This window comes from Lepidochelys kempii, chromosome 21 (assembly GCF_965140265.1).
Source record: "Lepidochelys kempii isolate rLepKem1 chromosome 21, rLepKem1.hap2, whole genome shotgun sequence".
NCBI lineage: Eukaryota > Metazoa > Chordata > Testudines > Cheloniidae > Lepidochelys > Lepidochelys kempii.
The window spans coordinates 2,218,470-2,245,664 of NC_133276.1; the positions used below are offsets into that span (position 1 = coordinate 2,218,470).

The 27,195-nt window shown below is 51.7% G+C and overlaps 1 protein-coding gene across 2 annotated transcripts in view; it reads right to left on the reverse strand.

The window, feature by feature from the left end:
- Window positions 1–27,195, reverse strand: part of TAFA3 (TAFA chemokine like family member 3) — a 71,482-nt gene that overhangs the window by 23,287 nt on the left and 21,000 nt on the right. Inside the window, exons 2-3 of one of the 2 annotated variants that reach the window (XM_073320073.1) lie at window positions 16,112–16,200; window positions 15,090–15,205 (exon numbers count right to left, since the gene is read on the reverse strand). In XM_073320073.1, the coding sequence (XP_073176174.1) occupies window positions 15,090–15,205; window positions 16,112–16,146 (151 nt within the window). In that variant the 5' untranslated portion in view covers window positions 16,147–16,200. The other variant, XM_073320074.1, reaches the window with a different exon arrangement.

Genomic DNA, 27,195 nt, shown 5'->3' on the forward strand with positions numbered 1-27,195 from the left:
CAGGCAAACAGAGCGCAGAAGCGAACACTCAGAGCTCAGAGGCATGCAAAGCTCTGAGGAGACCTAGATGTTCGACGAACCATAGGCAGCTTCCCCTGTCCCAGCTCCAGGCCTGCCACAGCTCAGCAACAGATAACAGGAACCCAGCCAGGAAAGAGGGGACTGAGGACAGAGCCGGGCCTTTAGCGTTTAGCGAGCAAAGTGGACTGAGCGTGCCCAGAGAAAGGCTGGAGGCTGAGGTGCAGCTAGAAGCAGAGAAGCTGCGACACGGGCTACACTTGGAGCTAGGGCAGCGACTCCCCGCTCGCAGAGACGTGCCCATGCCAGCGCGGCTCGAGTGAGTGCACTGACAGGGCAGTGTCGCCAGTCGCAGGGACAGCACCAGCATCTGGGCAGGTCGGTCCTGGGGACAGCGACGGCTACGGCTACACTAGCATGCTAGCTCTGCACCCGCTGGGAATCCCCCCAGCTCCTCCCGCAGTAGTCCCAGAGAGACCGGGGAGGTGGGAGTCGCAGCACTAGCTCCGTCTGCTGGCTCATCGTGCTGGAAAGGCAAAGCTTCTGCAGTGGGCTCCTTTCCCGCAGGCCCCAGGGCGCAGCCTGACCCACCTTCACGACTTGTGCTGCCCAGCCACCCGGTGAAGAGCAAAGCGAGGCTCAGAAAGGTTAAAGGCCAGATGGATCAACCTGGGTGCTGGGCAGACAGACACGTCTATATGTGGGCACCTAAAGAAGTGACCTGACTTTCAGAGGTGCTGAGCCCCCTCCGCACCCAGGGATTTCAGTGAGAGCTGTGAGTGCTCATCTGGCCTGAAATTCAGGTGACGCATTTATCTGCCTCACTACGGATCTGGCTTTATCACCCTATTTGGCAAATGCTGCCTTAAGTGACTTGCCTTGGGTGGGGGCAGAGCCAGGAACCCAGGAGTCCTGACCCACCCACAAGCTTTCCTCCCCCTTCTACAAAACCCCATACAGCACCTACACAACGCTGTGATACTTCACACAAAGCAAAGCTATGTCCTGCTGGATCCTAGGACAACGACACGTCACTATTTAGCCCTTTCCCTCTGCACCTACTGTGGGTCACACCCAAGATTTAACACTCTCTATCCCTCAGCATTCACACACACAAACATACACTAACTAACACACCTGCGTGCGCCCATGATCGAACACATGCCATGCACATGTACACACATGCTCTCACACTCACACGGTCACACACACACACAAACTCCCAGGTGCTCACACACACGCATGCACTTTGGGGAGTTTTTACACAGCTGACCTACAACATTCCAGTAGCAGAGGTATTCCTGTGAGGGTCCCCGTGGGGGTGGAAGGGCACAGACCTTAAACTGCCCTCCAGGCCCTTTGACTTCAAAACTCTGTCTCTTTTCATTTTCAGCATGTTGGAAGGTGCAGCAGAGAGGGCAAAGGGGGCAGAATGGGGGAAACGGCTCCTTGGGGCCATTCAGCAAGCGGGCTCTGCCACGCACACTAATGCTCCAAAGCCTTTTGAATTTCCTCACCAAAGTGCAGCAGGGAGATAAAGAGAAACTCGATTCCCAGAGTTACTGTCACTGGCTTATCCCAGCAACAGCAAAAATGAGCGAAGAGACTCTAGGGAGCCCAACTGCCCCTCCCCCACTGCCAAAAAGAACTCCCATTCATCTCAACAGGGATGCTGCTTTACAGGCTTTGGCTGTTATTCCACCAAGGGTGGGCCGCATGGGGCTGTAAGCGTGGCAGGTGTGTGCCTCAGACTTGCTGTCTTGAATAGAAACACGGAGCAATGGGGACACAGCGAAATAACAGTTAAACACCCCTACCAAACCAACCCCCCACTGTGCACACAGCTCTCCCCAGGGGGCAGGATGAGAGGGTGAACCAACAGTCATGAGGCTGTGTACAAATCTGCCCAGAACAGTATCAAATCACAGACTCCTAGAAATGCAGGGCTGGAAGGGACCTCGAGAGGTCGGCTAGTCCAGCCCCCTGTGCTTAGGCAGGACCAGGTGAACCTAGACCAGCCCTGACAGGTTTGTCCAACTTGTTCTTAAACATCCCCAATGACGGGGATTCTACAGCCTCCCTTGGAAGCCTGGTCCAGAGCTGAACTATCCTGATAATTAGGAAGTTTTTCCCTATCTCCCTTGCTGCAGATTAAGCCCGTTACTTCTTGCCCTATCTTCAGTGGACATAGTTTTCATCCTCTTTATAACAGCCCTTAACATATCTGAAGACTGTTCTCAGGTCCTCTCCCGCCCCAGGTTCGTCTACAGAGTATTCTGGAGTGAGCAGAGGATGCCTCCAACCTGGGTCGATAGATGGGCTATCACGGCTCGTGCTAATGATCTGCAAATGGCAGTAGAGACAGCACTATGAAGCCACGGCTTGGGCTCTGAAGCCCATCCTGACCACAGGCTTCAGAGCCTGAGCTCCAACCCAAGCCACAACTTCCGTGTGCTGTCTGTACAGCTGGTTTTAGAATGCTAGTGTGAGCCCTACTACTCCCCCAGGCTATTGACCTGGGCTGGGAGGCTCATTCCCATGCGTCCCTAAATGCTGTATAGAAATTCCCACTGGCTTCTTGAACCTTTGATCTTTTTCTTGTTGTCCTCTGGACTCTCTCCAGTGTATCCCCATCTTTCCTACAGCGTGACACCCAGAGCTGGACACGCTACTCCAGCTAGGGCTCCACCAGTGCCGAGCAGAGCGGGACAGTTACCTCTTGTGATGACCTACACAGAACAGAGCAGAACTGAATTGGATGGAATAGGGCCCTGATCTAAGACCTTCTCTGCAAAGCACTTGGGCTGGGATTTTCCAAGGCTCTTAAGGTGCCCAAATCTCACTGAAATTCAAAAGGAGTAGTGCTTCTAACTCCTGTACCCGTCCTATGCTCCAATGCATGCTGGTGATTCATTCCCAGTGACTCCAGCGCAGGGAGTTGGTGATTGCTTTAGACAGCAGTGCTTGGAGAGTCAGCAGGGTCCTAGTCTGCCCCACTAACTTTACATGTGCTAATCCACGCTGAAGTGCCTTGCTGGGCGGAGCCCTCATGGGGATGTCGCTCCAGTTCTAATGTGTCCATCATTCCTGTGTCCTCCCTTCCCCACAGCCTGCTGGAGACCTCCCCTCATTTTCATTCCCATTTGCTCTTCATCCCACGGACATTTTTTGCAGCTTTGAGTCTCCGATTCCTTGTCCCTCTGCTCTCACGACAGCCAAACTCGCAGCATAGAGTTGGTGCAAGGGAGAAGGAAGATCCATTCCTGTCCCGGTCCCAATGGGGCTGCTCCTGCAGCTATGACACACTACAGTTTGATGCATGCTGCTGCATGAGGCTGTACCAGGTCCATAGCACACAGCAGCGATGAGGAGAGGAGAGGACGCAGCCTAAAGCCATGGGGGAGTAATGCCGGGACTAAGCGAGGAGAGGAGCAAACAGGGCCATCCTCAGCATGAAGGACTGGGGGAGAGCAGGCCCCTGCCGCTTTCTGCAGCAGTCACCAGCTTGGCTATGCTTCCGGTGCAGTTATCTCTGCGGCCTGATCAGACCCGATCATTTCCCCGCCGCCCCCTCCCCGCGTGCCGGCGCTCTGGAATGAATCCCAGGTGAGCTGCAGCTCAGAGCTCTCTGCACAGGAGGCCAACACCTGTGGAAAGGGAGGCAAATTACCACATGCTGCTGCTGGAGGCATGACTTCAGCGTAGGCAGGAGCCAGCCCAGGTGCAGCTCTGGAAACAGAACCCAGGCATCAGGATGCCTAATCCATTCCTCTAATGCCCAGCCCTCACTCAACACACGCTCTTATGTGTATGCCCCACCGCCCTCTGCTGGGTGGTGACATCCGACATGCCCACGTGTTTATCACTGAGCCTTTGTACCTACTCCTACGGGGAGCTACAGCACATTGATTAGAGGCCTGCCTTTTGGAGCCACAGCCATGAGTTGCACTGCAGAGGCACCTGGCTGCGGTCTGCGCGTGTGCCGCTGAAACCTCTCACAGACATTGCCTGTGCTCAGAAGGAAGAGACAAGTGCCTCATTTGGGGGACTGGTAAAAATCCAGCCTCTGGTCAGCCAGCAGCTTCTCAGAGGTTCCTAGATTCCAAGGCCGGGGGGGACCCCGGAGATCTGATCCCCTGTAGACCACAGGCCAAGAAACTTCCCCACTGTCATTCCTAGAGCACCTGTCTATGGCCAGTGTCTAGACGTCAGCATGCAGTCGTGCGTGGGCATCGATCCAGATGCCCTGGGCCCCATGGGGCAAGGATAAAACCCAGCTCAGCCTAGAGAGGCTGTTGGTGAGCCCGTGCCTCCTGCCCAGCTCCCGGACAGTGCTACCAACTGCCCTCGGCCATGATGTTCTGCGGTCGCCTGAGGCCTAACTGGCAACACCTGCTTGTCAAACAAGTCAGCCCCTGTCCTGACAGCAGGCGGGCACCTTCCAGCCATAATTCTCAGCAGAGCAACGGAGCAGCCCAGTGCGTCACCTGAATGGCATGAACACTCCCGCGGAGCCAGTCGGCGGTGAGCACCTGATGGTAACGGCCTCAGGCAGCTAGCTCTGTGTCTGTGCCCCAGGACACAGCACGGCGCACAGAGCACGTGGTTGCTGCCAGCCTATGGTAACTGTGCCCCTCGCCTGCTGCCGCATGGAGCCAGAGTCACACGCAGGCTTTGTGCTGCTCCAGAATTCAGGCCCTGGACGGCTAATCTGCACAAGAAAGGCAGGTGTTGCCAGGGAATCAACACGGCATCCCCAGAGACCGGCCCGTTGGCGCTAGCCCCGGAGGCTCTGCCCACAGCACCCACCCCTGCCGTCCGTGTGTGTGCGCCCCACGGCACGAACCCAGCAGGCTGCACTTGGCTGGCTGCGAAAGCGCCGTGCAGGACAACGCTGATGGCAGCGCGGGTTTCCACTGCGGCCTGGCCTCCTGCCTTCAAGCTGGGGAAGGCTCTTGTGTGATGGTGTGGCCTCTCGCCACCAGCTCCCCTGTCCTGGGATAGACTGGAGTTGGAGATTTGCCCTGCGTAGATCGGGCCCTCTGGGCCCAGGCTATCCACCTCCCTGGGGCAGACGCACAGCATTAGCTGCCCAGATGTAATTGCTCCCAATAAAGCTGCAGGTGATGCAGAAAGTGGTGGGTAGCCTTTCCCTCTGCAGTCTCATAACACCAGCCCGGGGGGTGTAGCTGCACCCGGCACAGTCTGCTGGAGACATTAGGCAGCCCTGTGGGTTAGCTGCCCTTGTAACAGCTCATTACTGCTCCTCTCCAGACTCAGGCAGCCCCGCTCCTCTCCTGCTGTCCATGGGGAAATCGCATGCAGCCTGCCCAGACCTCACAGTGAGGTGTACAAACCTGCCCGCACTGTCTGCAGGTTGGGGTTTGAACCATCGCCATCTGGGGAAGGGAGGATCTGAGTGGAGATGGTGGTGTGTGTGTGTGTTGTGAGGGGGTGCTAGAGAACTGGATGGAAATTAAATAAAATCTTTGTGTCTGATGTAAATAACAGGCTGCCTCTGCCAGCACTCCATCTTTCTGGGCACAAGTCCAGCTCTGACTTTAGCAGGGCAGCAGAGACGCTTCTGTGAATCCGTTTAGGGGCCACCAATTATCCCAGACGACCCAATTGGGCTTCCATATTTTTCAGGCAGCAGCTAACTTGCTGCTCGAGTGCCGTCTGTATCACGTTACCTGCTGTCAGAGCGTGAGCAGGAAAGCCAGGCAAGCTGCTGCCCACCCTCTATTCAGCTGTGGGCCGGATCTGGGTCCTGCTGTTTGGCTTCAGCCTGGCTGGAAATACCACAAACAAACATCTTTCCCTTAGGCTTCGCCTTTGTCCCAGCACAGGCAAAAATAAGAGCTAACAAGAGATGAGGAAACATGGCAGGACTGCAACAAGTAACAACTTTTTCAAACCTCCAAAAGTGCAAGTGATTTAAGTTCCCTTTCAGCAAGGGGCTTGGGGGTGAGATTTGGAGCAGTTCTTATTTCATCTGGACCAGGTTTGCCTTCTGCTAACCATGGGCAACATGGTCTGGGTATTGTAGGAGGACAAAGCTCTGAATTGGCCAATTCCCAGCATATGACTAGGGAGACATTTGGTCTTTTTTTACTCTATGCAAATGAATCATTTGGCATCAAATATTTTGATTCACAGGATTGGAACACATGACTTTGCCGTTCCCTCATTCCAGGATTTCAGCTTAATGAACAGCAGCTCGTCGGGGCAGATGCTGGACGGCGACTGACAGCTTTGGAGGGATTAAAGCAAGTTACGGGTTATCCAGGTGGAGGCAGCTGTTGCTTGCACACTGCTCCACTGATCAGCTCCACACTTGGTCCCCCTTTGATGTCATTCAGCTGTGCAGAAAGAGGCCTGAGTTTGGGAACAAGAGCAGTCAGAGACATAGGGTGTCTCTGAGCTGGCCGGCAGGTGCTTCTTTTTTCTGCTGAACTGTGGGAAACCTCCTATTGGTTCTGTCTGAAAATGCAGATTGGATCCTGTGGGAAAGGTGGGAAACCCTCAGAGAGCCCATGACCATTTCCTGGCTGCTTGCATGCCTTTCATTCCAACCTCACTGTTACTTCCCCCCGGAGCCCTTTCAACAAACCGTATCTCCTAGAAGCATAAAGGCACTGTAAATGCACCCGGCTTTGGAAACCTGCATGTAAAAAGAAAACAAAAGCGGTGTCCTAGTCCGGTTGACCATTAAGTGAGCAGCCGAACGTGGTTTGTACAGCATCACCTGAAACGGCACAAGCTGTCTAGCCCCGGAGAGATGCAGCCTCTTCCCAGCTCATTTGATGTACATATCACTCCATTTACAGATGAGGAGTGCTGCAAAGTGAAGAGAAGCTGAGAACAAGACTATTCCTGGGTGGGCTCCCTCCTCCCGTGTGGCTGAAATGCATCGGAGCCTGCCCACAACCAGCTCTGAAGAGCCGCTCTGAACCATCATGGAGCGCACACAAGCCCCACCCCACAGCACATGGGTTCAGTCTCCATACTGATGGCCCTCGCTAGGAAACCAAAGCCCACATAGGGCTGCTCAGGTAAGCCCTTCATTGCCCAAACACTCCTTTGGGAGGCAACATGGTCTAATGGCCAGGGCAGTGGAGTAAGCATCAGGAAGCCGGGGTCCTGTTCCCAGCATGGGGCTGGGTGACCTTGGGCAAGTCACTTCCCTTCTCTGTGCCCACATTCTCCCTTTGTCTGGCCTGTCCAGTTAAAATTCATCTCTCTTTATCTGCATTTCTACAGCACTTGTACAATGGGGAGCTGGTCTCTGGTGGTCTTTCGAGGTGTTACCACAATGCAAAGGATAATCACTTTAAGGATCTCAGTATTACCAGCAGTAGCTTGGTGCGGGATGCGTAACCACCTGTGTGGTGTAATCTCCCCCAGCAAACCTTTTTACTTCTCTATCATAGCAAGACAACAGAGCACACTGTGTTTCCTTTGCTAAAGTCACACACGCAAAGGCAAACGCGTTCACTCCCACAAAATGTGCACATACAGACTCTCTCAACACAGAAAAACAAACGCACGGACATACATGAAGTGTTGCGAGGATTAATTAGTCTGCATTTGTACAGAGAGAAATCTGCACAGAAATACTGAGTGCCTCCTACACATAATGCTATTAAGGCTGAGATTCTCAAAGCCACGTAATGGGAGACAGTGTGGCCTAGTGGATAACGCACTGGACTGGGGTTTGGGAGACTTGAATTCTAGTCCCCTCCCTCTGCCATTAACCTGCTGGGTGACTTTGGTCAAGTCACTTCCCTCCTGGTGCCTCAGTTTCCCCACGTGTAAAATGATACCTTTCTTTGTAAAGCACTTTGAGATCCACTGATGAAAACTGTGACATAAGGGCTAGGTGTTAGTATTACTATAGTTAATGATTAGGACAGACAATTCCCATTAATGTTAAATAGGAATTTGGCATCAAAATCCCGTAAACATATTTGCAAATTTCTTCCAAACGTCCAGTGAGGAATGATCCTGCACTGGCAGGGAGATGGATAAGATGACCTACTAGATCCTTCCCTTTGCCATATGCCAGGGCCTGACTCTCCATTGTCCTGCCCCTTGGGTTGTCATTTGCACCCGTGCAACTGGGTGTGAAAAGCTACTAAACCAGAATGGAAGCACTTCACCCCTGCTGTGCACCTGGTGCCAATGACTGCGCCAGGTGCAGGGCACCGGAGAACCTGGTTTTGTAGTTCATCCACACACAGCTGTGCAAACACACACAGGCGTGGATTTCTACAACGCCGGGAATGGAAGGACTTGGAAGAGGTGCAAGTTTCATCAGCAAAGAGAATTGTTTCTATTCCTTTTCTCCTAGGTCGCTAGCAGGGTGTACTTGTCCCATCAGGCAGGGCTCTGCATGCCAGCCTTTCCAAATGACACTCGATCCTTTTGCTCCTGTCCTATCTGAAGCAGTTTTCCAGCTGAAAACTGTGATGTTTCCTGCTCAGCTGAAGCTCCTGAATTATAGGGGTCTGTTTGATGTTTAATGGGAGTGCAGTGATGCAACTAATTAAATCGGCAGCCTAGAGTCCAGGGTTCCTATCCAGGCGGATGCCTTACCACTTCCATCCAGCAACAACTACCCACCATCAGGCTTCTGAAACAAGTAATCAGCCAGGGTACCAGGCACCAGGATAAAGAGAGTCACAGAGCTGAAGGCCAGACGAGATCATTACGATTGTCTAGTCTGACCTCCTGCATAGCACAGGCTAGAGAGCCTCACCCAGTGATTCCTGCATCATGTCTATTACTTGGATGAGCTAGCGCAGGTCTTTCAGAGAGACATCCAATCTCGATGTAATGCGTTCAAGTGCTGGGACACACACCATTTCCCTAGGCAAGAGGCAACGGATCAGCAACATAAAAACCGAAAATATCAAGCTGCTGCTGTCAGTCCACACGATGACACACCCACTAGTAATTCTTTCAGCAAGTTAACCACAAAGCTGGGGACTACCCACACACAAAGGTCTCAGGTGACTACACATGCTTGCCCACACAGGCGTTCAACAATGAGCTTGTATCCACGTGAGGATGGCGCTCTGATGATCAGCGCTAACAACTTCAATCTGGATAATAACGTCTTACTAAGAGCATTATATGGACCAACAAACCCAGCTTGCCAATTAGAGGCCACCAACCTGTGCAGGGGATTAATTTCCCGGTGAGCCATTCTTCACCAAAGTGCTTCCCTATTCCATTTAGAAATGTCTTAATTTTAGCACTTGATTTATGTGGCTATTTAAATCCAACCTCGTAATCAAGGAAGCGGTGCTAGATCCTGACAGGTTAGCATTCTCCGTGCGCTAGGTGGATGTTAGTGATTAGATCTTCTTTCAAAAGCCAGATGTTTAAAATTCATTGTTTTCTTGAATTTGCACAGGCTAATCTGAAAATCTGAAGTGGAGGTGGGAGGAGAGACTGCAAATCCAAGAGGCTGGAGGACTATGGTATTCATTCCAACCCATGGCAGTTGACATCACAAACCACCACTGCTGTGGTTTCGAATACCTCCAAAACCTGGCCAATCATGGCAATCCATCCATGATCCTACATTTAGTGATGACTTCGAGCTCTTCTGTGTGTGTGTATGGGGACATTACTGAGGGTTTTATTCCAGTCTTCCCCTTGCTAAGAAGTAGTGTGACCTGGTGAATAGGGCATGGGGCTAGGAGTTCCATTTCATCGCTGATCTACTATGATACCCTGGGCAAGGCACATAGCCCGCAAGCTCTGTGGCCCCAGGACTGTCTCCCAGTCTGTGTCTGTACAGCACCCAGCACAAGGAGGCCCTGATCTTGGCTGGGGTCTCTAGGAGATGCTGAGTTTCCTGTTTGCTCACCGTGTTGCCAGCTATCGCGAGTCTCACAGTAATTGGTGCTTTTCTCAAAGCCTTGGCTCCTAGAGTTATGTTATTACACAAGGATCTCAGCTTTCATTTAAAGAAACAGTGAGTTTCTAGCTCTCCTGGTTGCAGAGAAAAGCTGGAGAATATGACCCCTAAAGTTTCAAAAAACAGAAGACAAATAAACAGAACGCAGGCACATCTTACTTTAAAAAAAAGTCACATGGTTTTTAAGCCAACATTCTGATGGTGGGGGGGGGGGTCCCAATCTCTCCTTTACAGAATTTGCAACTGCACATGAATCGTGTGGGCAAATCACTTGTGCCTCTAACGCTCTGATCTGCTCCCACAAACAGGTGTTAGCGACACAAGTGCCCAGTTCTGCCTCTGCAGTTCAATTCCAGATGCAAAAATGTGAGGGCAGATTTTCAGGGTCAAACTGCACCCACAATTGGGAGCCCGACCTTTAGAAAATTTGGCACAAAATATAACCCCTGTTAACTGCCTCCCCAAATGAACCAGGGGGAGGCAGCTGGAGAAGAAAACCCATCAGCAGATTGAAACTCATTGTACAAGCTGAAGGAGACTCAAGCCACACCCGGAAGAAATGAGAATCACGCACCAAAAGTGAGTACTTCTTTCAATATCATGAAAATCAGGGAGTACGGAAAGAAATTTATAGAGAGACACAGATTGGGCCAAACCCAATAGTTCTAGCTCAGTCGTTAGCCAGATTGCATTCCCTCTGTCCGCATTTGGAGTTTTGCCTGAGTAAGAACTTCAAGATTTAGCCCGTTACGGATAGCTCTTTACCTGGGTGTAACATATCCATACACAAAAATACACAGATGTACACACACGCACATCACAGACATGAACACATAGCATGTTTCTTCACAAACATATGTACAAAGCAGTGTAGAATCTGGATTTAAGTCACACCACACAAATAGAGCTAAGCATTTGCTCTGTTTCGAGTCTGTGGTTTATTCATTTCAGGCCTGATTTTCACACCCTGGCAGTTCTAGACGACTTTTTTGGGAGTAGCTGGGGTGCTCACCACACCTTTGAAAATGGGACCACTTATTTCAATGCCTAAACTGGAATATAGGCACCTAATTTTAGGCACCAGTGTGTGCGCCATTGTCCCCGGGTTGTATATTCTCTTATCCTCTTGGAAGGAACAAAGACCTGTTTAAAGTATCTGCTAGCATGTTCCTGATCACTCCAGCTGCTCATGTCTGGATCTCAAGACATGTCATGACTTTCAACTCTGTGGTATGTGTTTTGGACAGAAGTGAAGGTTTGCTACCCGTGGTCTATCTGTCAGTCTCCATCCAGATTAACACTGGGGATGTGCAGTGATAACAAACAGAGCATTATGCTAAAATTAAAACCTCTATGGATTTATCTAACTGAATAAACACATCTGCAAACACTGCAAATCCTGCAAATCCAGCAAGCTCCAGCCAAAGTATGTCTGATAGGAATATTTCCCTAGCCAGGGCTGCATTTTCAGTTTCAGACTTCACAACCAACAATCAAAGATCACATCTGGGACATCACTCAAGTAGATATCCTGGGAAGCCCTGAGCTCTTGCTAAAGATAATTCCAGAGATGATTATGGAGGTTTATCATCATATGCACCTGTTATAGGTTACAAAGTGAGTAAAGCAGGTAAGTGCTGACTAGCTGGTTGAGACAGTCACATTGGGAGACATGTTGGTTTTAAGGATGGGGATTACGGGATTAGAACTGTTTTAACTGTCAGGGAAAATGTCAGAAATGGGGAAAGGGTTAGGTGTCGGGTCATGCAAGAGCATATTCAGTTTAATCTTTAAATATCGTCTCTCCCAAACACAGATCGTATTACAGTGTCTGGTCTCCAGCCACAGTACCATCTCTAGCCAGGGTTAATGGTTCTGTCTGGATTTCAGTTATAAGCCCCTATTCTGGATCTCTTTACTTTGTGACCATCGCTCCTTTCTTGGCTCACACTGAGGCAGTTGTGCATATCACAGAATATAATGCAGCTCAAAACTGGTCTGAAGTTTTATGCTGGCAGCTGGGTGCAGGGGAAGGCTGGGCTGACTGGCACAGAGCAGCATGGGCAGGAGAAAAAGAAGCCTCTCATTTTCTGGAACCACGATGGGCTGCCAGTTAAAAAGCTTGAAGTCTGTGGCAGAACGGAGAAGAACAGGGGGAACAAACATGAAGACAAGGGAGACCAAGTGGGACACATTAGCTGAATCTTAAAATTTCCAGGGCGAGTTTGATTGCTCAGAGTCAAGTCAGGCTTCCCCCCTGCCAAACCAGTTGATCCAAACCACTCAAGGGGTTTGCTTTCAAAGGAGACACGGAAAATAAACTGCAGGGCAGAATGAACAAACTGCATTTACAGCCCAGCATCTCCAGGTTCCCCAGACAGGCTCAGCTGGGATTGGAGCTGTGGCTGCCTACGTTCCCTCTCCCCAGACAGTTGCTTATTATTCATTTCCTTGATCTCTCTCTCTCTGTAATTCCTACACTGTAAGAGAGACACCACGCAACAAAGTAACAGGGTTCAGGCCCCTGTACCAGGCTGAAGAGGTGCTGTTCAGGCTGTACACCATGATGGCTGTGGATCTGCAGTGAGCAGCCACTCAGCTCTAGCTGGGGCAATCAGGGATCGTGCCAACGATGCAAACTCAACCCGGAATCCTGTGAAGTTGTAACGGTCTGTGTTTCCTCTGCCCAGCACTCCAAACCACTTGCTTCGGAGATGGCGTAGGAAGTGGGACACATCTGTGTCTGCTGGATTCTGATGTGTGTGTAATTAGACAGACCCACCCAAAAATCTGTGCGAACGTAAACTTATGGCTGTGGCCGTGTATTTCCGCCCAGCAACGCAAACACTAGAGAGCAAGGAAGCCATGAGGGCAGCATTTTCACCTAACCCAGTACCAGTCTCCAAGCATTAGTCCTTTGCCATCCCGCTACAGAGCCCCACCACTACATTACTGACTCTCCCATGCAGTCGCTTTGGCCCAGACCCTCAAAAAATTCTGATCAGTCATACACAATACATACTCTTAACATTCGGATACACACAGAGATGATATTGAGGTTCACAGATAGGGGATGGTTCGTAGGTATACTCAGGATATGATGTATAAGGAAATCACAACATGTCAGAGCGAGGTGTACTGCCATGTGATTTGAGTTCTACATCAGTCCACGCTCCGTTCATATTTTAAGATTACCTTCACAACCGGAGGGATAACATTTTATATTTTTAATGCAAGCTTAAAGTCTAGAGTGTCTATCTGATGACAAATGTACTTCATGACAATAACTCTGACCTAGATAGAAATGGTTATGACTAACAGTATTCAGCAATCAAAAATTAACACATTAATAGACTTGAAACATAGATGCCTTAGATTTTGCTATAGTCAAGAAGTGAACCAGTTTTCAAATCCAAACATTCAGAGCCAAAAAATGGTTAGACTCACCAAACAATAATTCCGAAAGGGCCCATTTTAAAATAATTACAACTCAGAGCCCAGTTAACACATTTACTGGCAAACTGCTCAGAAAAGTCGAGTGCCTAAGGCGAAGTGCCGTAAGTTTTCTGAGGCTACACAACCCTATCCACACAAAGAGCTGCAGTCCCTGCTGTACGTGAAAATCCCAACACAGCCTTACCTACGGTGTCTCCTCTATTGGAGAGAACACATACATCCCACTGACCTATTTTTATTGGCTTCTGCAGGGGGCTATGAGGAAGCCCCATGTTACTGCAGTGAGTCCATGAGGCTCTCGATTCACTGAGCCCAACCCTTGTGTTGGGCAGGACATTACTCCCGCTAGCATGGTTTCAGCCAGTCTCTTCCTGAGCCCAGTGACAGGACTTTGTCCTCAGCCCCTGATTATCTAAGATCGTAAGAATGGCCATACTGGGTCAGATCAAAGGTCCATCCAGCCCAGTATCCTGTCTGCCGAGAGTGGCCAATGCCAGGTGCCCCAGAGGAAGTGAACCTAACAGGTAATGATCTAGTGATCTCTCTCCTGCCATCCATCTCCACCCTCTGACAAACAGACACTAGGGACACCATTCCTTACCCATCCTAGCTAATAGCCATTAATGGACTTAACCTCCATGAATTTATCTAGTTCTCTTTTAAACCCCATTATTGTCCTAGCCTTCACAACCTCCTCAGGCAAGGAGTTCCACAGGTTGACTGTGCACTGAGTGAAGAAGAACTTCCTTTTATTTGTTTTACATCTGCTGCCCATTAATTTCATTTGGTGGCCCCTTGTTCTTATATTATGGGAACAAGTAAATAATTTTTCCTTATTCACTTTCTCCACACCACGCATGATTTTATAGACCTCTATCATATCCCCCCTTAGTCTCCTCTTTTCCAAGCTGAAAAGTCCTAGCCTCTTTAATCTCTCCTCATATGGGACCCGTTCCAAACCCCTAATCATTTTAGTTGCCCTTCTCTGAACCTTTTCTAATGCCAGCATATCTTTTTTGAGATGAGGAGACCACATCTGTACGCAGTATTCAAGATGTGGGCGTACCATGGATTTATATGAGGGCAATAAGATATTCTCCGTCTTATTCTCTACCCCTTTTTTAATGATTCCTAACATCCCGTTTGCTTTTTTGACTGCCGCTGCACACTGCGTGGACTTCTTCACAGAACTACCCACGATGACACCAAGATCTTTCTCCTGATTAGTTGTAGCTAAATTAGCCCCCATCATATTGTACGTATAGTTGGGGTTATTTTTTCCAATGTGCGTTATTTTACATTTATCCACATGAAATTTCATTTGCCATTTTGTTGCCCAATCACTTAGTTCTGTGAGATCTTTTTGAAGTTCTTCACAGTCTGCTTTGGTCTTAACTATCTTGAGCAGTTCAGTATCATCTGCAAACTTTGCAACTCTATTGCATCCTGGCTGAGCACTACCAAGGTGCTGCAGTGCAGTTGACGGGGTCTGGTGGCAAGCTGGGTTAATAAAGCAATGGCAACTTCATAGCCAAGAATGAAGCCAGTAAGACTGTAAATAATCACTTTGTCCCATCCCCAAACCACTCATTGGAACCCCCCCATTCAAGACACTCAGATGCTGTAGACTTGGGTTAGCATGCAGGGGTGTTATGAATGAAATAAGATATACAACTCGCCCTACCTGAATGGCTTCTGTGATGTGATGAGGCCAGTGTCAATCTTCCCCATAGCGTGATAAGGCAGAGAGTGAGCACCAATACCCATTTGCTCAAACTTTGTATGTCTCTTTCACTCATTCTACCAAAAACAAAAAGAAAGAGAGAGATGCAAAAAGAGAGAACTCCAGCAATGTGCAGCAGGCCAGGGGACGGGTCTGAGGAGGGAGGTGGGTTAGAGGCAGCAGCATGCTGCTAGAACGAAATCTCGGCGAGGTGGCACTCGCTGTCCCAGAACGCAGCGGAGACACACAGGATTAAAGACGGAATTGCTGCAGAAGACCAAGCCCTGCCCACGCTTTGTTCACAGAGCGCACACACACAATGCACAGAGCTTGGGAGGTATCATTATTCCCCTTTCACTAAACCCTCTCATCCACTTGGGTGCCTTCCACCAGCAACGCAGCCTCTGCCCTTCTACCCTGGGAGCTGCCCTTGCTAGGGACAGAGATGGGAGTCCTAGAACTGCTCACTTGGGAGAGATGCCTGAATCTGACCACATGCTTCTTTTTCACTCCTGCACAGTGAGACAAGGGGCTCATTCTCCTGTTCAAGGGGGGATGCCTCTTCTCAGGCCTTCCCAGCTGCCGCATTACCTCGGTCTCTCTTCTCTCTTTAAAGGCAGCAGCAGCATGGAGGCGGTGAGAGGGAACCTACCTTCTGGGGTGGTGCTTAAAAGGACAGATTCTGCTTCTCGTTATACCGGCCTAACCCCCCCCGACTCCAGCGGAGCTACTCTGGATTTACACCTGGGCAACTGGCACCACATTTGGCCCAAAGTATTTTCATGCTTAGAAAACAGAGGGCAAAAACGCACCTTGTCATTTCAGGTGAACACCCCTGGAGGGAACCCACCCACCCACCAGCATGCGCCATTCAGAACTCACCCTTGTCGCAGAGATCTGTTCAGATTTCTGAAAGCAATATTGTCTGTTCAAGCAAGAAGAGGCCGTGCCATTGACCCAGTCGCATTGGCAGAGATATTTACCTCTTACTGGGGTTTCGCAGCCACTGCCTCTGCATTCGCCAGTCTCCGACAGATCTGCTCTTTACAGAAAAGGGCGAACATCAGGGCATCTGAAAGCAGAGAGAGAAACAGCCACTTGAATAATGACATCGTCTATGAGCGCTCCACCTGAGCAAATCAGAAAGGATCACAGCTCCTTGGGAGCAAGCTGACTTGGAATGACCCACAGCTGCAATTATTCAGGCATCGCAATCAAATCCTCTGTGCCACCAGGAGGGCCCAGCATTCCCACCCTGTGGCTCTGAAAATACAGGTTTCCTACTCAGCACGGCAATGGAGCAGGGCCCCTAGGTCACGCGGAGGGAGGAGACAGTATGTGCCTGCGCAGAGCACTCATCGTCCATTTGTAGGAGGCCATGCACACACCCACTCACACCCTGTACACCCACATCCTCTCTCACACCCACATCTCTCTGGTTCTGACCAGAAATCCCACGCTGCACCTGAGAAACCTTTCCCGAGGAAAGCTTCATTGAACCTGATACGTTTACGCAAAAAGTTTTGCTTTCAACAAATTGACATTTTTCCAACCAAAAAAAAGTGTCATTGAAAAATTCCTGACCAGCTGTTCTCATGACATAATACACTGAACAAATTTCAGCCAAAGACCAAACCAGCCACCCAATCGAGAAACCAATCCTTTAAATGATTCAAGGAGATGCTTAAAAATCCCTTAAATACTCCAGTGGTCCTAATTCTGAGCTTATTTGTCCCAGTTTTAAACTCCGTTGATTTCAGCGGCGCTATTCTTGATTTCACTGGTGTCACTGTTATCAGAACCAGACCCAATATACACCCACGCTACGCACGTAGCGCAGACACGCTGAACAGATTCAGAGTATAAGTAAAATGAGAGAGTAAACTAACAGTGAGATATTTTCACAGCATCTGCCTTCACTGGACAGGGGCTGACCCCCACATTATCATTATGGGAGCACTGTGGATCAGAGCCACGCTGCACGAGACACTGTACATACACCGATTGGTAGACAGCTGCTGCTTTGAAGAGTTTGCATTCTAGGTAGAAAAGAGAGACAAATGCTTGCAGAAGGGGCCATCATTCTCCCTGTTTTACATATGGGGAAACTGAGGCACAATGCAATGACATGACTTGCCCAAGGTTACATAAGCAGACTGTGGAAGAGCTGGGAACCGACCTCTGACCTGCTGAGTCCCACTCCAGCATCTCAACCACAGGACCGACTTTCCTTAGGAACAGCTGCAGCATTTGGTTTGTAAGACTGCCACAAATAATACATGATCCATACATACAGACTTACATTGGTTCCCCCAACGGTAAGACATAGCACTTACTTACCACCTGCCCTGATTACACAGTGAAACGAGGGACACAGGAAAACCGCACTGTGCTGGCAGAGACAAAACTTTTATGGGCAGGTCTCCTGGGAATCTCAGCAGTGGCCTGGCAAAACGAGGCACCTGCAGAGGGCAGACACTGCACCTGGACATCGCTACCCAGAGCCACAGGCTGCCCAACCACAGCCAGAACTCCGTCATAGGACCACGCGGGTTCGGAAGAGACCTCCGGAGCCAGCTCTCCGCTCAGCAGCTGCGCGCTCCAGCCCTGCCTCTCCTCAGCCCGCTGGGGACACCCTGTTGTGCTCCTCCGGCACCCAGCCCAGGCGAGCTGTGCCTGCCCTAGGGCAACGACTTGATAGGAGATAAATGCAGCTGCTTTGCTCCGAACTGTGTGTCAAAAACAGAGGGACCAAGCAAGGGCCACAGCCCGCTGGGGGACCCCTGGCCACCTCCCAGGCAGGTGGGGGTTTCCCTGAGCATGACTCGGCTCCTCCATCAGTCAGCATGCCCTGGAGCAGCCCTGGCCCCCTCTAGCGAATCTGGGGCTGGTGACAGACTGACGCCTCTGGAGAGCCAGTCCTCTAGCGGGCCGAAGAACAGCTACCTCTCAGGTGGCAGCAGGGCCGCCTTCCCCCGTACCCGGCTCCCTGCCCTGGAGAAACCAGCTCGACAGGGAAGTGGGGAGCTCAGTCTCAGCCCTGGCACCTCTGCTGAGGCCTCCAATGGGGGTAATTAGGGCTCACAGGGAGGAGAGGGGGTGGCTGTGTGATGCTGACACCTGTCGCTAGGGACTATTGTAATCATTTCTATGTTGGGAGAAGCACCAACGGAGGTCAGGGCCCGGCTCTATGCAGAAATCTAGGGAGAGGCATCCCTTGCCCCACGGGTCCTGACAAGACAGACAAGGGATCCAGGGACTGGCCCACGGTCACAGGTGGATCCTGTGAGCAGCAGGAACTGAGCGCACAGCTCCTGCGTGCCACTCCAGAGGGCCCCCCAGGTAACTCGGGGCTGATTTTTCAAACAATTTCAAGGTTGTAGAATCTGGATTTTGGGGGGTCTTTTTAATGTTTGTGCAGGAAAAAATATCACAGCATGCAGCCAGGGACTGATCCAGCCCTCAGCCCTGTGGTACCTGAGCACCCTCCCGGGAGTAGCTGAGAGCCGGCAATAACAACCCCTAAGGCCTACTGAAAGGCCCAGGTCACTGACAGCAGCCCTCACACACAGATGACCAGAACCCGAGTCCCCTGCTCCTAGCTCAGGGCCCTAGTTAGGGGGACGCCCTGTCTCCCAGCCCCTAGCTCCACAGCAATGGTGCTACAGCCCGCCCCAATGTGCAGCACATGAAGGGGAAGTGTGCAAACATCGATGCACCCACTGCATGGAGCCTTCCGCACGCTGCAGGCTGTGCCCACAGAGCAGGACAGGATGCACTGGCAGGTGCAGAGCAGTCATGTCACCTCCGTTCCTTGCGTGAAATTAAAAAAATAAATCAACATTTTACTTTCTGCAGCTTTAAATAGATCTCTCTTAATATTTATGGCCGTGGGGTGGGGATGGCTCAGAGCGCCGGAGCGAGGAGAAAGCAGCAATCAAGGTAACAGCCTCGATAGCAGAAAGTCCATTCTGCATCTGAAAGGTAAAATGACAACTTCATGGCCCTGTTTATTGCCTGCTGGGACCTGACAGGGTCCAGGGCAAATAACCACGTCCCCTGTAAAGCTTCGGTGCCAAGCCAGGATTTATTACAGACAAGCTGGAGTCAGTAAATACTATCTGTGCTGATGCAGATGCTCATGAGCAGCTCTGGCTGACCTGACGCAGGGCCAGGCAGCAACCTGCCTCCATCAGAAGAGGCTGACGTGTCCCAGGGCAGCCAAAAACCAGCCCCGTCAGAACAGGCTGATGTGTCCCAGGGCCAGCAGGGAGCTGTGTGCACCGAGTGAGAGGCAGTCCCTGCCCCAAGAAGCTTACATCTAAATAGACAAGACAGGCACAGATGGGAAAAGACTTGCACAAAGTCACCAGCAGAGCTGGGAAGAAAACTCAGGTCTCCTAAGCTCCAGTCCCGTGTCCTAAACGCGAGACCAGCTACTATCTCTCTCCTGACAGCTAGGCAGGAGCCAGCTGCATAGAAGGAGAACAGTGCCAGCTGTAGGGGCACAAGGCTGGAGGCTTTTAAAGCCAGACTGAGCAATTCATTGGAAAGCAGCAATACTCTGTAAGGAACATGCTTTTACCAGATGAATTAAATGGCCCTAAAAGACCTTTCCCACTCGCATTTCTACGATTGACAATCACTAAGCTGGGCCCAGTCTCTCCTTATCCAGACAGGACCTGCCCTTCTACACCCAGCTCTCCGCTGCTTGCCCCATGTGCCAGCCACGTTTGCTCTGGCAGGACCCCGTGACAGGACAGCGGGGCTTTGTTAAAACCCCACCACCCCATCGCAGGGAAGCTGGAATAATGCCTGCCTGTGACAGAGTCACTCTCGTTCCATCAACCCCAGCCAGAGATGGCTCATCCCTTTGTCCCAGTACAATACGCCTGAAGGGGAAGTCAGAGGCCTTCGGAATAGACTGGATTGCACCCTGTGCCAGGCATCTGCAGAAAATGTGCGGGGGGGAGCACTGAGATGGAGGAGGGGAGAGACCATCCTAGGAATCCACCGATAGGTCCCCTCTTCCCCAGCCTCGATGTTAAATTGCACACCTGGCCAGTTCACACATCCAGGTATTGTTCAGGAGCAAAGTCTCAATATTTCCAGCAGAGGCACATGGTTGCCAGCTGGTGGGATTTACCCACCGCTTGCCCTCCTGTCTCCAAACACGTGTGCCCCTGGTTCGCGGGGCATCGCCGCCTCAGGGGGGAAGTTCTTATGGAGCCCCTGCGCTCGGCACTGAAAATACAGGAGCAGGAGACTGCCGGGGAGCTGAGCCTCTCTCCAGGAAAGAACATCCACCTCCTCACTTTAACAGTGCTGTCTGCAGGCCATACGCAGGGACCAACCACCACTGACCCATGGCATGCAATCCTAATCAGCTTGAAATTAATGTCGGTTGCTAAGGAATGTCTGCTCCTTCCCCACTTTACAGAGAAGCATGGTCACAAGACCAAGTGGCTGTAATCCCACACAGATGCACGAAGCAAATCACCACGATGAGCCAGCGGACAGGCAAGGAAATCTGTTGCTGCTGCAGCTCCTGGCTGCTGAGGACCCTGGGAAATGACACCGACTCCAGAGGAAGGAATTTACGAGCCATGCTTGGCAGACCAGGCCGACTCTACTCTGGGCTGCTGGCTGCCTGCCCGTGTGGAATCCTGCCTGGCAGTGCCTTGTCAAGCCCCTTCCTGTCTTTGCTGCCATTTCATTACCTCACACATTTGTACTGGCCCTCAGCACCGCACCTCTGTGATTGCAAAGGGGAATCGCACGGCCTAGGGACTGGAGCAGGGGCTAGGGGTCAGGATTCCTGGGCACTATCCCTGGCTCTGCCACTGAGTTGGACAAGTCACCTAAGTGCTCTGTGCCTCAGTTTCCCCAGCTGTAAGATGAGGTGGTAGTTTGTGAGGCTCAGCTGGCTAGTGCCAATAGAGTTTTTTCCCTACTGGAGCACCAAATGCTGGCATGATGTCCCATGAGCATGAAGCAGCGTGGCACCATCCCCGTATGGCATGGCGGGTCTGCCTGGCAGTGTAAGTGATCCTGTGAACGCTAACCCCTCCAGGAGTGCAGTGACAGGGAGGGAGCGTGCTGCCCTGGCACCATCGCCCCATTGCTTTGGGAAGTCGATCTAAAGAGTAACCCTTCTTCCTCCCCTCCTCCCCAGATTCCAAGTCCCGGGATATTTCTTCCCTTCTATCATGGGTCCCCCTCCCCACCCTCCGCTCGGAGATCGTTCGCTGACACCGTAGGACCTCAGCCAGCTGCAACACACTGGCACTGCCAAGCAAGGGCCATGCTCCCAGGGTCCAAACAGCAGGGTACACTGTGCCCATGGGCAGGCTGCAGGGTACAGAATGGCAGGTGGCCCCTCCAGCACCATGCGGGGAACGTGCCAGGGATGGATCCAAGCCGGCAGAGCAGTGGGCAGCTGTCCTTGTTCAGGCAGCTCTGTGCCTGGCCTGGCTGCTCCATTCTCCCCCGTTTTATTCCCCCCCGTCTCCGGTTGCAGATGCGATTCCTAGCAGCAGCTGGTTCTCTGATGCCACATGCCCATCCCACCAGGCTGGCTGGCACTGGCTGGGTTTTTCGTAACCCAGGACATAGCTGTCCTGGAGCTGAGCACGCATCGCACATGACGCACATCCTCACAGCGCTCCCTGAACAGCAATGAGGGAAGGTGTTGGCTGGCGCCATGCAGCAGGGGCAGCATCTTGGAGCCAGTGCTCAATCTGCTGTCACTGTCAACACCTGCCTCCCTCCTTTTCACTGGAGTGCCCTTGGAAGCGGCACTGGGAGTCAATATGCCTGAGTTCTGTGACCAGCTCTGCCACTGAGTCTCTTAAGTGCTCCGTGCCTCTGTTTCCCTGTTGTAAAATGAAGGGGGGGGCTGCTGAGGCTCAGATGGTTAGTGTCTACAGACTGCCTGGCCTGCCAAATGCCCACGTCCCCGCACACAGCAACAAGTATTGCCACTCTCACCTCAACCTAATGCAGGCGCGCTCGCTGGCGTTTCACGGGGCAGATGGTGGGCGCTGAGGTAGAATAACTGAGCAGGCCGAGCTCGCTTTATGGCCATCTGAACCGGGGAACTGTGCCAAGGACCAGGTGCTGTGGCTTCAGAGATTAATGAGGCTGGTGATCAATTGTCTCCTCTCCCTGCCCCTCTCAGTGCCACCCCATGGGCTCTCCCTTTAGGTCTGACCTGGCCCCCCAGGCTGTACTATCTGAGCACCTCACAATCTTTAAGGCATTTATCCTCCTGGGAGGCAGGGCAGGGCTGCTATCCCCACTGGGCAGAGAGCAGCCAAGTCACTGCCCCAAGGTCACACGGGGGAGGGGGCTACGGCTGAAGCGGGAACTGAACCCATGACCCTTCAGGCCCCTATGCAACAAACCTGCCTCCCTGCTCTGAGCCACTCTGCTGGCGGACAGCCCAGCACAGCCATCCCACGCCACCTGAGCACCCCGGACCAGGCTCCACGGAGGCAGAAGTTACCCAGTGTCCATTTTCTTGCCCCAGAATAAAACGGGCCAGGGGGTTAGCTGCGAAGTGTGGCTAGCAGAGCTAGAACTGCCTTGGAACGGGACTGTCCCTGCATGGTGTGGCGTCACACACAGGAGAAAGAAAGTAAAACCCAGCCCGTCCTGTGGCCCCACAGCTGGCTACTGGGCTGCAGTTCTGCCCTTGCCTGGCTCTCCAGGCACAAACAGAGCCGCTCGCCTTTCCCTTTATTTCCGGCAATCTCCACTCCTCCACCCCCCTTGTTCTGGCTCAACTTCAACAGGACCCTGCGGGGCACTTTGGAGGACAGCATCTGGCCCCTAGCTTGTAAGCCCCATAGCAAGGGGCCTTGCCTTCTTCACTGTCTGTATAGCACCCTGCCCTGCGACGGCACGTACCGAGACAACAAAAGCGAATACATTAATTACAGGAGCCAGCAGTGAGGAGAGGGAAACTGAGGCAGGGCATTCAAGGGACACACCCAAGGTCACACAGCGAGTCAGCATTAGCAGTCAGGAGTTCTCACTGCCACTCGCCTGCTCTAACCAGCTTCGCAGGAAGCGGCACGTCACACACAGCTGAGAAAGAGACAATGCCACCTCCCGCCATCCCCGTCTCTGCATGCGTTATCCTTCTGGACTGCCTGCGGGGAGAAATGACCGTTTGCACGTCTCTCGCCGGCTGGCGCCGACAATACAAACATGAGCTCATCGGACGGATTACCATAGCACACAACACTGAACTGCTCAGAAGGGCTGGGCATTGCACACTGACAGCAGCTGCTTCCACTCAGCGTCACAGCCAGCTTCTCTCCCCCACCAAGAGGGGATGATTTTATTTACTTCTCGCCGGTGAAAGATGGTCCGACTGCAAGACAGAACCCGTCAAACATTTATGGTGCTAATTCAGCAAGGGCTGCCCGTGCACTCTCTACTCATATGAGGGAAAATCCTGGGGAACGTCTCAGGCCTGACACAAACATTCCCGGAGCTCCTCTCTCTCGCGCTTTTCTATGTCATGGTGAAAGAAAAGAAATGGTCTCCAAACCCAAATGTGACAAAACGCTGCCACTCAGTCCCTTGGGGATCCTTCCTATTGGGAAAGGGAGAGCAACTTCCTACCCAGGGTGCAGTTAATCTATCCATGTGTAATGGGGCTCCAGCCCTGCGAGTGAAACACCCTTTGGAGGGCCAGGATGGAAGCTCGGTTGCTGCAATGTGCAGATCCCAATGGGTATTATTAAGGGTATTACCGGAGCTCTTCGAGGCCCCAGCTGAGACTGGGGACTCCTTGCGTGGGACGCTGCCCGAAACGACAGTCCGTGCCCTGGTGAGTTTACAGTCTAATCACACCAGACATACAAAGGGAGGGAAGACAGGAAGGAATATTAGCCCCATTTTACAAGTGGGAAACTGAGGCATCAAAACAAGGGGGCAGGTTTTCACAGGAGCTCAGCACAGCGGGTGCCAACCAGGAAAATCTGGCCGTGTCACAAGGGGGGCTCTTTGGACAATCTGACCTCGTGCAACTTGCCCAGGGTCACACAGGGAACGTGGGGCAGAGCTGGGACCTGATCACAGATCTCCTGAATCCCAGCCCAGTGCCCTAAATGCAGACTCATCCCTCCTTTCTGGAATCCTAGTGAGGATGAAACCTACAGCTAGGGGGCCAGACCCAGGGCTGGCCCCACATACAGTCATGCTGTGAAAAAATTGTCTCCGCAGGAAGAGGATATTCCTCTGTTGAGTGAAAATCCATCAATACCTAGAAACCGCACAGCAAACGCAAGGTGAACGCAGAGCAGGTCCAGAATTCACATAGCGCATTTCCAGCGGGCCTCGGGTAACGGGCAGAGATGAAGCAGAGCAGTGTACCTGTGCGACACTGATCACAGGACTGCAGCCCTTTCCCTCGGCTACCCACGCAGCCCAGCCTCGCTGCCTACCCAGCCCCATGCCACACTGCTGCCCACCATTCTTGGAGTGAAATACTCCATTGTCTTGGTCAGGTCTCCGGTCACTTGTGCTCCTGAGAACAGCACCAGAAGGGGCCCATTAGATTACCTACTCCGAGGCCCTGCATTATAATCTCTCTCTGCCAAGGGCCTTCTCCAGGAGGGGCTTTTCTAGCCAGGATGCGGAAGTGCCAATCACCAAACACCTCCCTGTGGATACAAAGCAGGAGGCAGCAGCAGAGGGCTGGAGGTATCAGAGGGAGCAGACACAACCCCCACCCCGATCATTAGCAAGTTTGTACTGACTGTCCCGAGCACAGAACCCAGCCATGTGGCTGTTCATTTCGGAGACTCCCAGTTCCGAGATCACGGTCTCCCTCCTCTGCCTCGTGCACCCGAGGAGAAGACACCTGCAGAGCTCCTGAATTTAGCAGGTTTCTAAACGGATTTGGCATTTCTACTGCCAATAGGAATATTCACTGTTATGCTAAATAGGACAAAACCGTAGCTGGAATGGGCCTCATATTGCATTGTTATCCATTAGAGTTCAATCAACTTCAGAGGTAGCTGGGACCAGCCACCATTGGAGACAGGATAACGGGCTAGAGGGGCCTCTGCTCTGTTGCAGGAAAACACATCATGCGTCTCTACATCTCGTTAGAGTACACCCGCCCCGCCCACGAAGGTGGAACATACTGGAGCTAGGGTGAGCTAGCTAGCATGGGTAAGCGATAGCTGTGTAGACGGGTGGCACAGCCTCCAGCACGGGTTAGTTCCCGGAGTATGTACCCAGGGGCTGAGCGGCCGTGCACTCATGCGGCTAGCCCAGGCAGCCACATATTCACGGCTATTGTTCCCCATGCTAGCCCAATCAAAGCTAGTATGGGCGTGCCTGACCACGAAAATGGAAATGTTTTGTCAGAATCAGTATTTTCCCAGAGAAAATTTGGATTTTGACAAACCCATGTTTTCAGATGAGAAATTTTTTCAGGCAAAATATTTCACCCAGCTCTAATGATAACCCTTGGGGACAGTGAGCCCTGCCATTTACACCCCATAACAATGAAGTATAGCCCAGTGGATAGTGCACTGGACTGGGAGTCAGGAGACCTGTTTACTTCCAGCTCCACCACTGCCTTGGGGGTTATCTTGGGCAAATCTCTTCCCCTCTCACCTTTAGACTGTGAGTTCTCTGAGCCAGGGGCTGCCTCTTACCAGGTATACTTATGGCACCTAGCACAAAGGGGCTCATTTGCAGTGGGGGCCTTCAGGGGCGACCATAATACAATTAATAACATAATTTACATCGCAAGACAGGCCAGGACTGAACCCCTTCTTGTCCAAAAGCACAGAAACTTGAGTGCCTGTCTGAGTCTCTGCCCTTCCCAAGAGCCCTGCGCAGTTCCCCTGGTTATTACGCTTCCTGCAACACACAGCGATTCATATGCAGCACCCTCTGTTCAATAAATGATTCAGCCGGAGCTCAAAGCTGCTCTCAGTAATGTGAGGCAGGGACTGTAATGTACACCTCAAAACACTCCCCACCATCACTGGTGAGCCAGCCACTGATTATTTCATTACAGCGCTGTGCACACAGGCAGAGTAAATATTTATGAGTGAGGCCGAAGCTGCCAGAGGAAAGGGTGAAATGAAAGACGTCTGGACGTCGTGCACAGGGAATAATTCATGGGGTGGAAAGTGAACTCAACTGGGCCGGAGAAACAACAGGGTTAAATGATAAATAAGCAGTGGGAATTTCACAGGCATTTGCACATGGGGAGGCTCCAGTGGGACTGGGCAGCAGGGGTCAGGGATGCAACAAGCTGTGTGGTCTATAAACTCAGGCTGAGTACAAATTATAGATCTGGAGGCCTAAAGGACAGTTATGATCACCTCTTCTGTTAGCACCTCCTGGCTCCCAAGTAGGAAAGATGAGCCAGCCCAGGACAGCGGGGTGTAACCCAAGACAAACTGGGACAGCAAGGCATGACACAGGATAGCTTCTCTTGGCAGAACTCAGGACATGGGGTTGTTAGCGAGGAGGGTCGTTAACCACACGAGCCATTTCCCAAGGGATGCAGCAGGTTTCAGTTTTTAAATCAAGACCAGATTCTCTGTCTAGCTCAGACACGCTCTACCTCACTCAGAAGCTACTGGACGCCCCAAAGAGATTATTGTGCAGAATCATCTGGTGCAGGTTAGGAAGGAGGTCAGATCAGATAACCAGAATGGTTATCTTCTGGCCTTAAGTCTACAAGACTAAGCCAGCCTGGAATGGCCCAGGGTGACATGGGAGAATGGCACTGCACAGGACGGGACAGCACAGAATGGCAGGGCATGGCCCAGGTGGAATGGAACGGCACGGGACAGCATGGCATGGCATCGCTAGTGTGCAACAAATCCCTGGGGGAGGAGGTTAGACCTGTCACTCCTGTTACAATAACAGACTCAACCCCCGCCTTCTTTAAGCTTCCTTTGAAGAGCGGAGCGCTCTCCAGGCGCTTGTACTAATGGGATTACCCTGCTTCCTGTATCTATGCCTGGCAGTCACCCCGGCTAATGAGTGGCACGTGGACCACAGATGAGAATTTAGGAGACAG